General features: G+C 32.7%; 1 protein-coding gene across 1 annotated transcript in view; it reads right to left on the reverse strand.

Moving 5' to 3' along the window:
• Nucleotides 1-15,000, reverse strand: part of LOC119597939 (teneurin-a-like) — a 322,308-nt gene that overhangs the window by 49,005 nt on the left and 258,303 nt on the right. Inside the window, exon 16 of the mRNA XM_037947607.1 lies at nt 7,247-7,273. Coding sequence (XP_037803535.1) covers nt 7,247-7,273 — 27 coding nt within the window. The remainder of the gene's footprint in view (nt 1-7,246; nt 7,274-15,000) is intronic.

Raw genomic sequence — 15,000 nt, forward strand, 5'->3', positions numbered from 1 at the left:
GAGAGAGAGAGAGAGAGAGAGAGAGAGAGAGAGAGAGAGCACATACGTGTTTTCCCTAATGAGGCGAAATACACGTGGCCGGCGCAAAACAATAGCTTCCTCCCCGTCGCAGATAATCGATGCAAGCTTTTAACAGCGCTGAATGCTACCTCTCGAAGGGCTGGCGTGGCCGAGCGTCACCTACGCTTCTTCGCTGGTCTGGCTTTAGTTCCTTGGGCGTCGGGAACAGATCTTCTGGAGGAGGTTTCGAGGCCGGAGAAGTGTTGAAAGAAATGTGTTTAAGGTGTAGAAAATGCAAGAAATGTGTTTAAGGTGTAGAAAATGCAAGAAATGTGTTTGTTTATAGGTGTGGGAAATTCAAGAAATGTGTTTGTTTATAGGTGTGGGAAATGAAAGAAATGTGTCTGTTTAAGCTGTGGGAAATGAGTATTGGGCATTTGGTATAAATGTGTGTTTAGAAATTTAGTATTTATACGTCTTCTTCGTTTTCTACTACTTCACTTTCTTCTTCTTCTTTATTTGCCTCCTTCTCCTCATCCTTTTTTTTTTTTCTTTTTTTTTTTTTTACTATTTCCTTCTTCTTCATTTCTTCCTTTACTTTTCCTCCTTCAAGATCTTCTTCTTCTTCTTCTTCTTCTTCGCGGAATAATACAAGCATTATATCCAAAAAAAAAGACAGACGAAGAAGATGAAAGCAAGAAAAAACAACAACATAAACACTGTTCAGTTTGAACGCGCACAAAGTGAACATCTCGTTATATACGCATGCCGGCTATTTCTCAAAAATACATTTCGAATCCACATTCCCCAAGGCTACTTCACAAGCATTGTAATTACTATACTAAACGCTGTTTCATATATAGTATAACTCGAAGATAATTTTTTTTTCACTTTGCATGTGATTCTTACAAAACTCGTAACTTCGTTGATTATATAGAAGATTTTTTTTTTTGTCGGGTTATTATCATTATTACTTAATTTATTTATTTATTATTATTATTTAATAATTCTAGTGTTAGATCTTTTCCTACTTTACCTCCTTGTAGCCTCTGCATTTGCAGAAACGTAAAGGGGTTGAAATCGCTACAATATTCGTCGTAAAAGGGCGGAGCGAGGAAAATGTGAATTATTGTTGTTGCATTACGCCTTCCACGTCATCGCATCGCAAAATGACAACAACAACAACAATAATAACAATAACAATAATGATACTGGCGAGGAAATATCTATTGGATTATATCAAATGTTGCGAAACCAATATCATATGTGAGAGGTTTATTTGTTCATTTATTTGTTTACATTATCTAATTCCTATTTTCCCTTTTCGGACACATTTCATATCTGAAATGAAAATATTGCAAATACTTCGCAAAATTGAAATATGTATTGTAGTCTTCCTAAGCTGTACCTCCAATATTAGTATTATTGCAAACAAAAGGATGGATGGACGGAGAGAGAGAGAGAGAGAGAGAGAGAGAGAGAGAGAGAGAGAGAGAGAGAGAGAGAGAGAGAGAGAGAGAGAGAGAGAGAGAGAGAGAGAAAGAAAGAAAGAAAGAAAGAAAGAAAGAAAGAAAGAAAGAAAGAAGAAAGAGAGAGAGAGAGTGGGTAAACTATGTCTATAAGCCTCAATAACATCGTTAAAAAACAACACGTATCCATCCATCCCATGTTTTTTTATCCCTCCCATTTTTTTCCACAAAGACACAAACAACAACAACAAAAAATAATGACGTTGTACATTTGTCACAGCGAAAGAGATACAACACTCGCCTCTGATTATTCCACTCATCATCACGGAACAGTTAATCTCGTAACTAATTAAATAACTAACCTGTCCTGCATATTAAAATATCATTATCCGCAACACCTAGCCAAAAGTTAGACCGTATTTCTGACATTTGGACCGAAAACAGACATTCGTTAACCGACACTAATATAAATGCAGGAAAAATGTCGAATATTGTTGGGTACATTATGGACAGCGGTGTCTGGAACACCAACACACATAGACAGCCTAAATAATAAATATATGATATAATATATATATATATATATATATATATATATATATATATATATATATATATATATATATATGTGTGTGTATATACATATATATATATATATCAATATATATATATATATATAATATATATATATATAATATATATATATGTGTGTGTGTGTGTGTGTGTGTGTGTGTGTGTGTGTGTGTGTGTGTGTGTGGTGTGTGTGTGTTGTGTGTGTGTGTGTGTGTGTGTGTGTGTGTGTGTTGTGTGTGTGTGTGTGTGTGTGTGTGTGTGTGTGTGGTGTGTGGTGTGTGTGTGTGTGTGTGTGTGTGTGTGTGTGTGTGTGTGTACGTGCGTGTGTGTGTGTGCGGGAGCACACCTACACACACAGGCATATCAGCAAAAAATCTTCAAAGTTAACTTCATATAAAATCACAACGAAAAATGCCGAAGTTTTCGTGTACCTCCGCAACTCAGTAATTATCGTGAGACAAGTCATTAAACTTTCCGAAAAAGAGACATCAGGCACATCGCCCAGAACTTCATAGTTTACTTGATGGCACTCAATGTAACTTAGTAAATCTTGATTAATTGGTACATTTGAGGTCTACGCACTTCCGAATACTTTCTGGGGGATACGAGCTTAAAGACAGAAGGGAAAAGGAGAAGGAAGAAGGGGAACAGGAAGACGGAAAAGAAGAAGGAGGAAGAAGTGGAGAAGAAAAAAAAAGATGAAGAATGAAAGGAAGACACGAAAAAAGAACAGAGAAAAGGCGGAGCATCAGAAGAATGCACCTGGAAGATAAAGAAAAAGAGGATGAGTATAAAGAAATGCTTGTAAAACAACGAGCACTTCCCTCTATCCAGTAATTTAAAACAAGATTAATGACCAAACCAATCAGCGTTCAAAAATAAACCCAGGCAAATAACATGCTGAACCCACACAATAAATTTCAGTAAACGCCCATTATTCGTTCACTAAACAAAACGGTAACAACAAATGGCTATATTACTGACTACAAAATACAGTATTAACGTCGGTTACTAATGGGAAAACAGAGTAATACAGAGTGAGTAACAACCCCTTTGGCCATGGATTAAGCACGGGACAGGATGTAATACTACAGAATTTAAAATCATATATAAATATATATGGGCTATACAGAACACGAGACAAGAGGATATCAATCTATAGAACTACGAAAATAGATTATATAAACATCTAAACTTGAAGAAGATAGCGAGGCTGATAAAGATACGATATTGTAGTTAATAATAGAGTATGTATCTCTTTGTAATTGTTTTTGCTTTTCTTATTACGCTTTTTGTTGTATCCACTGGTACACTGATAAAAAACAACTATACTTTAGCACCTAAACTTGAAAGAAAAGTTTAGCAGAGACACTGCTTACTGGACATACAAAAGAACAAGAGGGTTGATGGAACCGAGAAAACCTGTTGGTAAATATAGTGAAAAATTGTATATTTGAATAATTGTATTTTATAATTATCTCTTACTTAGGAAATGTAATCACGGGAAAACTGCTCGTGATTGTAGCAATTCTAATTGCATGAGATATCAGTCACATAGGATCTGTTGTAGATGTATTAATCATTGATCAACTGAAAAAAAAATATATCTATATATCTATCTATCTATCTATATATGTATATATTTATATATTATATATAATATATATATATATATGTATGTATATATATAATATATATATAAATATAATATATATATATATATATATATATATATATATATATATATATATATATATATATATATATATATATATATATATATATATATATATATATATATATATATTATAATATATATATATATATATATAATATATATATAATATATATATATATTATATATTATATATATAACCTAGTACGGTAATTGCTTTATCAATGATAAAAGCTGTTAAATTAAAAGAAGAAAGTTATACATTTCAAACGACTCTCACTACATGATTATGTAGACATATCTAGTTATATCTACATCTATCTACCTATCTATATATGTGGACGGATAAGTAGACTGATACGGGTATGGATACAGATACAGAGTCCCAGATAAATAGATCAAGAGATTCTCCTTAAAAAAAAAAAAAAAAAGAAAAAAAAAAAAAGATATCAGGGCAGTCCAAACACACACACAAAAAAAGTTTACATCCTGACATCGAGATTTTAAAAAAAATAATAATGGACTATAACCAGCTGCATGAACAACAGAATATTCGAAGCAGATATCCTTTTCGCAAAATCCGAACAAGATAATCACGCTTTCCAACGTTCTTAATCCCAAAGACAAATCACTTAGGCAACGTCGATCTGCCATTCACTGTCAGAACCGCCTCTTCTGATAGGTTCATCCGTTCACTATCTTCTTCTTCTTCTTCTTCTTCTTCTTCTTCTTCTTCTTCTTCTTCTTCTTCTTCTTCTTCTTCTTCTTCTTCTTCTTCTTCTTCTTCTTCTTCTTCTTCTTCTTCTTCTTCTTCTTCTTCTTCTTCTTCTTCTTCTTCTTCTTCTTCGTCTTCGTCTTCATTTTTTTAATTAGCTAACGGAGACGAACCCGAAACGTTAGGGTAGAATGACCTCGAAGCAGAATTATCGGATTATAATTTTATTATTATTATTTATCTGGATTTCGATTGCCAGATGGCGGCAGGTCATTAATCTGTCTAATAGAAAGATTTTATTTTTGATTGTGAGATGAATAGGTTCATTTTTCCTTTATTTTTTTCTGGTTGCTTTATTTATATATATATATTTTTTTATTATTATTATCATTCATTGTTTTTTTTTCTGGGGGGGAGGGGGTGTACAGTATGACTGTACAATACTTTATGTTGTGTGTGTGTGTGTGTGTGTGTGTGTGTGTGTGTGTGTGTGTGTGTGTGTGTGTGTGTGTGTGTGTGTGTGTGTGTTAGAGTGTGTGCTTTGCGCGACAAAGCAAAATACATAAATGCTATGCGATTTATCATACAGCAAATATCACGGTGTAAGTAATCGGAATATTGCATGAGGATTTCCCACATCATTAAACTTCCTCAGCATTTCTTTGCCAAAGGCATGTTGCATTATATTTCATCATTATTTCTGCCCAACAAATGGACTGTGTGTGTGTATGTGTGTGTATAAATATAATATAATAGAGAGAGAGAGAGAGAGAGAGAGAGAGAGAGAAGAGAGAGAGAGAGAGAGAGAGAGAGAGAGAGAGAGAGAGAGAGAGAGAGAGAGAGAGAGAGAGAGAGAGAGAGAGAGAGGCAGACATAGATATGAGTACATATGCATACATATATATACACAGAAAATTACATACATCCCGAAGTCACGGCTGGAACAGAACACATAAAGGTATTATATCACAACACTTCCCAAAGAAAGAAAGACAAAGAGAGAGAGAGAGAGAGAGAGAGAGAGAGAGAGAGAGAGAGAGAGAGAGAGAGAGAGAGAGAGAGAGAGAGAGAGAGAGAGAGAGAGAACAGTCCTTCACCATTAGCAACAGCGATTAATCACATTTGTTTCTTATTTTTTTGTTTTCATTTTCATTTTTTTAAAATCAAGAACACGTGTCACATACAAAAGACAGGCAGATATTACAAATGTTCGGTTTATTCAGGTATTGCCTCGTTCTAAGTCTGTTTGGGTCTTATATCAACACAGTATATAGTCGATAATTGTATACGTTCAATGAAACAAAATTAACGAAACAAATTAATAATCATATTGATGATGGAAATAATAATTTAAATAACGGTAATAATAATGTTAGTAATACTAATAATGAAAATAATAATGAATTTGATCATAGAGATAATAATGATAATGATAATAATGATAATGATAATGATGATGATGGTGATGATGATGATAATAATAACAATAATAATAAAATAATAATAATAATAATAATAATAATAATAATAATAATAATAGTAATAATAACAATAACAATAACAATAACAATAACAATAACAACAACAACAACAACAATAATAATAATAATAATAATAATAATAATAATAATAATAATAATAAATACGAAAATTATATGGACAATACCAATTATAATGAAATATATGAAAAATTAATATAATAATGATAAAAAAAATGATAATAATAAGAATGAGAATAAATAATAGGGACAGTTTTTTGACAACAACAATTATGATAATGGTGATGATAATGATAATGATAATGATGATAATGAAGATAATAATAATAGTAATAATAATAATAATAATAATAATAATAATTATGATAATGATAACAATGATAACAATAATGATAATACTAATACTAAAAATGGTAATGCTAATGATAGTAATAACAGTAATAATAAACTAAATAGTAACAATAACAATAAAAATAAACATAATAGTAACAAAAATAATAATAATAGACATAACATTAACAAAAACAATGACAATGATAATACAGTAATAATGATAATAATTATGACAAAAAAATAACAGTAATGATAATAACAACAGTACTGAAATAATAACAATAATAATAATAACAATAGCAATAATAATAACAATAATAATAATAATAATAATAATAATAATAATAATAATAATAATAATAATAATAACAACAACAACGAACCAAAGCCCATGCAGAATTTTAAGAGGAATTTAGCTCAGACTTTCATTTTAAGAACAAAAGGGTGAACTTAATTGTCAGCAAGAGTTAGATGAAGATTTGTTAAATAAAAGCAATATAAAAACAAAGTCAACTTAGGATGACATTTAATGCGTTCATACATAGGAAGCTTTAAATTTGTTTTTTGTTATATTTAAATTGAAAGAAAATCATTTACGAAAACAAACACAAAAAAAAATGCTTTAGACCATTCCTCTGAGTATATTTTTTCTTTTTTTTTTTTTTCTTTTTTTTGAAATTTGGTGCTTACGTCTTTCGACAAGAACGAAAAGCCACTGTCAAAGCAAACCTATAAAGGTGATTGAGATGGCAATCATAAATTATTATATAAATAATAAAAATAATAATAATGATAAAAAGTGGGGTGTCCTGTTCAGTCGTATTTAAACAGAATCGAGAAAAAGATTTGAGGGGAAAAAATAAATAAATATCATACAAGAACAAAGAACTAATGATAACAATAATGCCAATAATGATGATTATGAAAAAACTTCCTACGAACTAAGGCAGTGCGAAGCCTAGCCGGGGCACAGTCTACTTACCGTGGGTTGTAGGAGCTCCAAAATTGACTACAATATGACATTATACAGACAGTGGGTTGTGGTAGTGGTTGGTTGGTGGTGGGCGTTGCAGAGAGACGGTACAGTACGGTACGTTTTGGTACAGTACGGTACGGATAGCGCAACAGATGCAGAACGCGTACATCACACGGACAGGAAGACACGCCACAGGGGACAGACATGGGGACACAGGGCTTTAGAACGGTGGCCACCTCCATCACCCCAGAGACGCCACGACCCCCGGCTACCACCACCTGAGACCACCTGCGGGGGGCCACTCCACCTGGCTAAGGGGGGGGGAGGAGGGGAAGGGGAGGGCAGGAGGTCACGGAGGGAGGGGCCTTCGGGCACGTGTGTGCGGGGGGGAGCGGGGGAGATATCACTGAAGGGTAAGGGGTTCGTAAAAAAAGAAGAAAAAAAAAGAGTGGGGGGATGAGCGAGGGATGCGTAGGGCATGAAATGGGGGGAGGGGGGAGGGGAGTAATATGTGTACCTAACACTCGACGTCGATTTGTCCGAGCGACACTCCTGACATCGTTTCAAGGACCTTCTATGTTACTGATTAACACTCGCCGAGCATTAGAAACCGGCAGCTGACAATAAGCAAAGAGCTGACCGATTATTTGGTATATAAGGAAGTCGACATACACTTTCTCGAAATCACGTGACTACATGAAATGTTGATTTGCAAAATCATTGTTATTCGATGCGATAGATTACCCTCCTTATGCTGACTTGATAAAGGAAAGCGCAGTTTAATAATCTGAATAAAAATATATATTCATAATTCAAACAATTATGATTAACGTCCATGTGAATTGAAAAAAGAGAAAAAAAGAAAGGAGAATATAAGTGTGGTGGGGGGTGTGTAGGGATATAGTATATGATTATATAAAATTATAATATATATATATATTAATTAAATATATAATATATAATATAATACAAAAAACATAAAAAAATAAATGGTGTGTGTGTGTGTGGTGGGGGGTGGGGGGGGGGTGTGTTGTGTGTGTGTGGTGTGTGTGTGTGTGTGGGGGTGTGCGTGTGTGTGGTGTGTGGGGGTTGTGGGGGGTGGTGTGTGTGTGTGTGGGGGGGTATGTGGTGTAAAATGAGTGCATGTGCTGGACGGTATGCAATTATATATATATATAAATTTTATTATATTATATAAATAAATTATAATTTAAACACATATAACCCCCAATATAAAATATTAATTAAAATATATATAACACAACATATATATGCACACACACCCCCACACCCCAAAACCCCACACACACACCACACCCCCAAACACACCACACAACACACAACACACACACACACACACCACACACACCATACATATATATAATTTAATATATAATATAATATATATTATAATATAATTATATATAAAAATTATATATAATATAATATAATAAGAAATGGTTTTTATCTATTTAATATTAAATAGTATATGGTGTGGTGTGTGTGTGTGTGTGTGTGTGTGTGTGTGGGTGTGTGGTGTGGGTGTGGGTGTGTGGGGGTGTGGTGTTCTGTGGGTGTGTATATATAATAAAAACAAATTTTATCATTATAATAAATTTTTAATATATATATATATTATAAAAATTTAACACATACATATAATTATAATTTTATTTTATATTATATATATAAAACTATATATATTTTTAAAAATATAATCATATATATATATATAATATTTTAATATTATGATAATATACAACTAATATGATATACATGTAGGAGTATATTTATGTTTTTATATACATTTATAGTAGTATTTTTTTTTTTTTTTTTTTTTTTTTTTTTTTTTTTTTTTTTTTAAACAAAGGGAAAAAATTTAAATTATAGAAACGTGCTTCTCTGACAGGATGTTCATAATTACGAAGGTGAAAAGTTTCGCGAAGAAAGATGAATATCAAAAGGGTCATTAATAACTTATCCGGAAAATCTAAGCCAGGTGCGGAATAACTTCGTTAATTAGACCTTAATATCCTTTGCAATTACGGTTTAATTCACCTCCCATCATTAAGCTCAGGTGCCCGTACGCAATCGAGGTGCAACATTGCTTCGAAAACCATAAATGTCAGCAAAAAGGCAGGGTATTTACGATTAAATCATTATCTTAAAATTTTCACTGACTGTTTTTTTTAAGCCCTCTTTATTAATTCGATATTTATAGACATCCTGAAAATATATTCTGAATATTTCTAATAAAGGAAGAATCTACTCTGGTGAGAAAACATACAGGAATTCCTATCTGTTCCCATCTATATTGATTTCGATTACAATTTCTGGCGATTCTTTATATGGAAGGGTTTATATATACATATATACATTCTAAGTGTACTTACTGTTTCATGTTACGGACAGAGTGAATGTCAAATCTACAACATAGGTCCAGACCGTAAAAAAAATGAGAGAAAATGCGTGTCTGTTAATTCCGAAATACGAAGTGAAAACTACAATACGTGCGAGCGGGTGTTAGTGAGGGATGGTGGGGGAGGAGACACATCGGGGGCGACGGGGGGAGGGGCGGTGACCCCTGGCGGTGGTGGTGGTAGTGGTGGAGCTGGCGTTGGGGGATATAAATGGTCTAATATACAAGTGTAGGCTGGAGCCATACGCTAGAACACGAACGGTGTCAGCATTATAGCATCTCACACTCGTGTCACAACAACTACGCCACGTATCGAGCCGGCCAGGAATGCACACTCCCTGCATCGCTAAGGCTGACACTCCCCTTAAAAGAGAAGGCAATGTCAGCCTTAGAAATGCGCACGCTTACACCTCTCCGGACTCGCGATGTAGTTTGCAACATGTGTTAGGTAGCATGTGCAACATTTTCAACACATGCTTACACACGGCCTATGTTTGAAAAACAATTAACAATCGATCTACTGTACTGCATATTAAACGCGTTACCACCACTAGATTTATAGCAGTGGTGGCGCCTTCACAGCTGGGCCCCGCACCCTTCGCTCCTGCCGGCGGAGGGTCGCGGGCGGCCGCCCTGGCACAGGCTGCGCACGCGAGGAAACCTGCCTCGGTCTCGCAGCCCTTGTGCACTTCCAGTTTAGCATTCTATCTAAAAAGGAGAGTGAAAAGGGGGGGGGGAATAAAAAAAAAAAAAAAATAAAAAAAAAAAAAAATAAAAAAAAAAAAATTAAAAATAAAAAATAAAAAAAACAAAAAAAAAAAAAAAAAAAAAATTAAAAAAAAAAAAAAATTACAACAACATACATACAACAAATTTAAAAAAAAAAATAAAATAATTATAAAATAAACATGTGGGGGGGGGTGTGTTGTGTGTTAAGTATTTATATGTAGGCTAAATATGTGTTTTGATTTATATGGGGCAAGGGTAAAGGGGTTTGGGGGAAAAAAAAAAAAAAAAAAAAAAAAAAAAAAAATTAAAAAAAAAAAAAAAAAAAAAAAACACAAAGGAGAAAAAAAAAAAAAAAAAAAAAAATAATAAAAAAAAAAAAAAAAAAAAAAAAAAAATAAAAAGGGGTACAAAAAAAAAAAAAAAAAAAAAAAAAAAAAAAAAAAAAAAACACACACAACACAAACAACAGAAGGAAAAGCAAACAAACAAAAAATAACAACACCACAACAAAAAACATTATAGTATGGGGTGTATATAATTATAAATATTTATAAAAAAAATAAAATAATAAAAGATATAAAATATTATATAAAAATAAATATATATATATTATTAACACCACACACACACAATATATATTTACAAATTATGATATATAACACGTATCCATATACGCATATACCCCAGATAAAATCATATGACATAATACCAAACACACACAGCCCACACAGAACAACACACACACACACAGACAAAAACCCAACACACCACACACACAAAACACACACATAAAAAATTACACCAAACAATAAGCTATACACACAGTACGATACATAGTCACATAAACAAAAAACACAAAATTTTACAGACAAAACCCCACACGCGCGCACACACACACAACCCCAAACACACAAATATAATAAAATAAAATAAATAATATATAAATATAAATAAATATATTTATAAAATATATACACATAATGGGTGTATAAATATATATTATTATATAATTAATATATATATTATATATTAAAAAAATAAAAAACATATCAAATTTCTATACATATCTTATAATAAAACCCCTTTCTATATGTCTATTAATCTAAAAACAAACAAAAAACAAAAAACAAACAAAAAACAAACAAAAAAACACACACAACACAAAAACATTCTGTGTATAAAAAAGAGATTATAAATTATATATAAAAGATAAAAATATAAAACAGACTTAACAAATATAAAAAAAATAAAGATATAATATAAAAAATATATATAAAAATAAAATAAAATAAACTATATATACAATATGTATACAACCGAATTATAAATATATAAAACATCTATCTATCAAGTAATCTTATATAAAAACCCACTACATCTATCTATCACTATCTTCCCACACACAACACACCACACACAAAACCACACAAACACACACACAAAACACAAAACCCCACACACCACACACACAAACATACACAACACAACACACACAACCCCCAAAAACACACACACACAACAACCACACACACACACGCACACACATATGATATATTATATTTATGAAATATAAATTATATAAAATAATAAGAAAAAAAGGAAAGGGGGGGGAAAAAAGGGGGGGAGAAAAAGAAAAAATAATAAACAAGAAAAAAAAAAATGAATGGGGAAAAGAAAAATGAAAAAGAGGGGGGGGAATAAAAAAAAAAAAAAAAAGAAAAAAAAAAAAGGGAGGGGGGAAACAAAAACAAAACAGACAACAAAAACAACCCCCAAAAAAAAAAAAGATAAAAAAAAAAATAAAAAAAAAAAAAGGGGGGGGGGGGTGGGGTGTGTGTGTGGGGGGGGGGGGGGGGGGGGTTTGTGGGGGGGGGAAAGTAAATAATAATAAAAAAAAAAAAAAAATAAAAAAGAGAGAGTGGGGGGTGAAAAGGGGGGAAAGGGGAAAAAAAAAAAAAAAAATAAAAAAAAAAATTAAAACAAAAGGGGGGGAGACGAGACAAAGGGGGGAAGGGGATGGGGGGGGGGGAAAATTGATGGGGGGGAGGTAGGGGGAAGAAAAAAAAAAAAAAAAAAAAAAAATTTTTAAAAAAAAAACAACACACACACACACACAACACACCACACACAACACACACACACACACACAACACCACACACACACACACACACAACACAACCCACACACAGGAGGATATATGGGGTTTTATAATATATATATAAATAAATAAAAAAAAAAAAAATAAAAAATTATTATATTATAAATATAAAATAAAAAAAAAAAATAAAAATAAATAAAAAAATTTGGGTTTTGTGTGGGGGGTGGGGGGGGAAAATATATGAAGAAAAGAATTTTAATTGAAGAAGGGGAGATGTGTTTTATAATAAAAAAAACAAAAAGGATAAATAAAAAAATAATATAAAAAAAATTATAATAAAAAAATACATGGGTGTGGTGTGTGGGGTGTGTGGTGTGTGTGTTGTGTGTTGTGTGGGGGTGTGTGTGGGGTTTTGGGGGTGGGTTTGGGTATATTATTATATTATTATATATCTATATAAATAAATATATATAATATAAAAAATATATAATATATATATACACACACCAAACAACAAAACACTACATCATCCTAAAGCATAAATATATAAATTCCTGGTCACTCTCAGAGTAGGCGAATTCTGACCCTTCGAAGATCAAATCTAAAAAAAAAAAAAAAAAAAAAAAGTGAAAAAAAAAAAAAAAGCAAAAGGCTGAAGCTCACCTCATCTACGACACACACACACAACCAACACGGAATGAAAGTGAAGGCTGTGAATAAAAATGAAGAAGAAAAAAAAGTTGAATGAGAGGCTTTACAATAACAAGTCCGCGTATTCTACCTGGACTGTTCGAGGGATTAAATTAGCATTTTGTTAATGGTGGGGGGAAAAAGTTATCTTTGCTAATACGGGGACAGACCCCCAGCTATGAGGAAACCCCACTACACAATTTATTAGACTACGCCAAATACATTTGGGGTCAAACACCCCACCCCTATTTACGAGAAATTTCGCCATACGGGTGAAGACCCAGCTTTCCGGGCCCAAAGGGATGAGCCACACAGCGAACAACAACAACAAAACACAAAACACACCACACACACACACACCCACAACACAACCCCACACACACACCACACCCACACACAAAAACACACACGCACACAACCAAAAAAAAAAAAAAAAAAAAAAGAAAAACAAAAATAATAAAAAAAAAAAAAAAAGAAAAAAAAAAAAAGGGGGGGGGGAAAAACAAAAAAAAAAAGAAACAAAAAAAAAAAAAAAAAAAAAAAAAAAAACAAAACAAACAAAAACAAAAAACACACACACCAACACACACAAACAAACAACACACACACACACACACACACACACACACACACACACCAACACACCACACACACACACACACACACAAAAACCACACACACCGGGGGGGGGGGGAAGAGAGGGGGGGAGGGGGGGAGGGGGGGGGAGGGGGGGGAGGGAGGGGGGGGGGGGGGGGGGGGGGGGGGGAGAGGGAGGGAGGGGGGGGGGGGAGGGGGGGAAGGGGGGGGGGGAAAGGGGGGAAAAAGGGGGAAAGAAAAAAGAAAGAAAGAAAAGAAAAAGAGAGAAAAACCCCAAAAACAGACAACAACAACAACAACACAACCCCGGGGACAGCGAGAAAAAAAGAGAAAGAAAAAAAAGAGAGAAGAAGAACGAGAAAGAAGGAAAGAAAAAAAGAAAAAAAAAAAAAAAATAAGAGAGAGAGAGAAAAAAAAGAGAAGAGAAAAAAAAAAAAAAAAGGGGGAGAAAGAAAGAAGAAAAGAGAAGAGATAAAGGAGAGAAAAAGAGAGAGAAGAAGGGAGAAAGAAAAGGGAGGGATAAAAAAAAGGGAACACATGAAGGCAAAAAGAAAAAAAAATTTAAGAAAAAAAAAAAAAATAAAAAAAAAAAAAAGGAAGGGGAAAAGAAAAAAAATATAAAAAAAAAAATAAAAAAAAAAGGGGGGGAAATAATGAAAAAGGGGGGAAAAAATTAAATAGAAAAAAATAAAAAAAGAAAAAAAAAATAAAAAAAAAAAAAAAAAATACCAAACGGGATAAAAATATAAAAAAATTTTAAATTAAAAAAAATTTTTAAATAAATATAAATTATATATAATATAATAAATTAAAAATATATATATAATATAATATTACAATTTAATATAAAAATAAAATAATTTAAATTTTTTACATATATATACATATATATATATAATATATATCTTTAAATTAATAATCGTACAAAAAACAAACACACCTATACACATTCATCCCTCTTCGCCAGGCACTGGACCTGGCAGGTGAGGTCATCACAGGGCAGATGGTGCGGCGGGCGGGACAGCTGGCGAGGCTCCGCTACACCATCTAAATGCTCCCTTTTACTATCTTTAATGCTTGGCAACCCTGTTCAAGAACTGTTTTTGGGGGAAGAGAGCATTCTTTTGGGGCTTTGCCTTAGGGGACACAAAATATACGCTACAAAATCGATCGATATGAATCGTATAGAGTATATGTAGAACATACATACATACATACATACCTAA

This window comes from Penaeus monodon, chromosome 40, assembly GCF_015228065.2.
Source record: "Penaeus monodon isolate SGIC_2016 chromosome 40, NSTDA_Pmon_1, whole genome shotgun sequence".
In the NCBI taxonomy this organism is placed as follows: Eukaryota; Metazoa; Arthropoda; class Malacostraca; order Decapoda; family Penaeidae; genus Penaeus; species Penaeus monodon.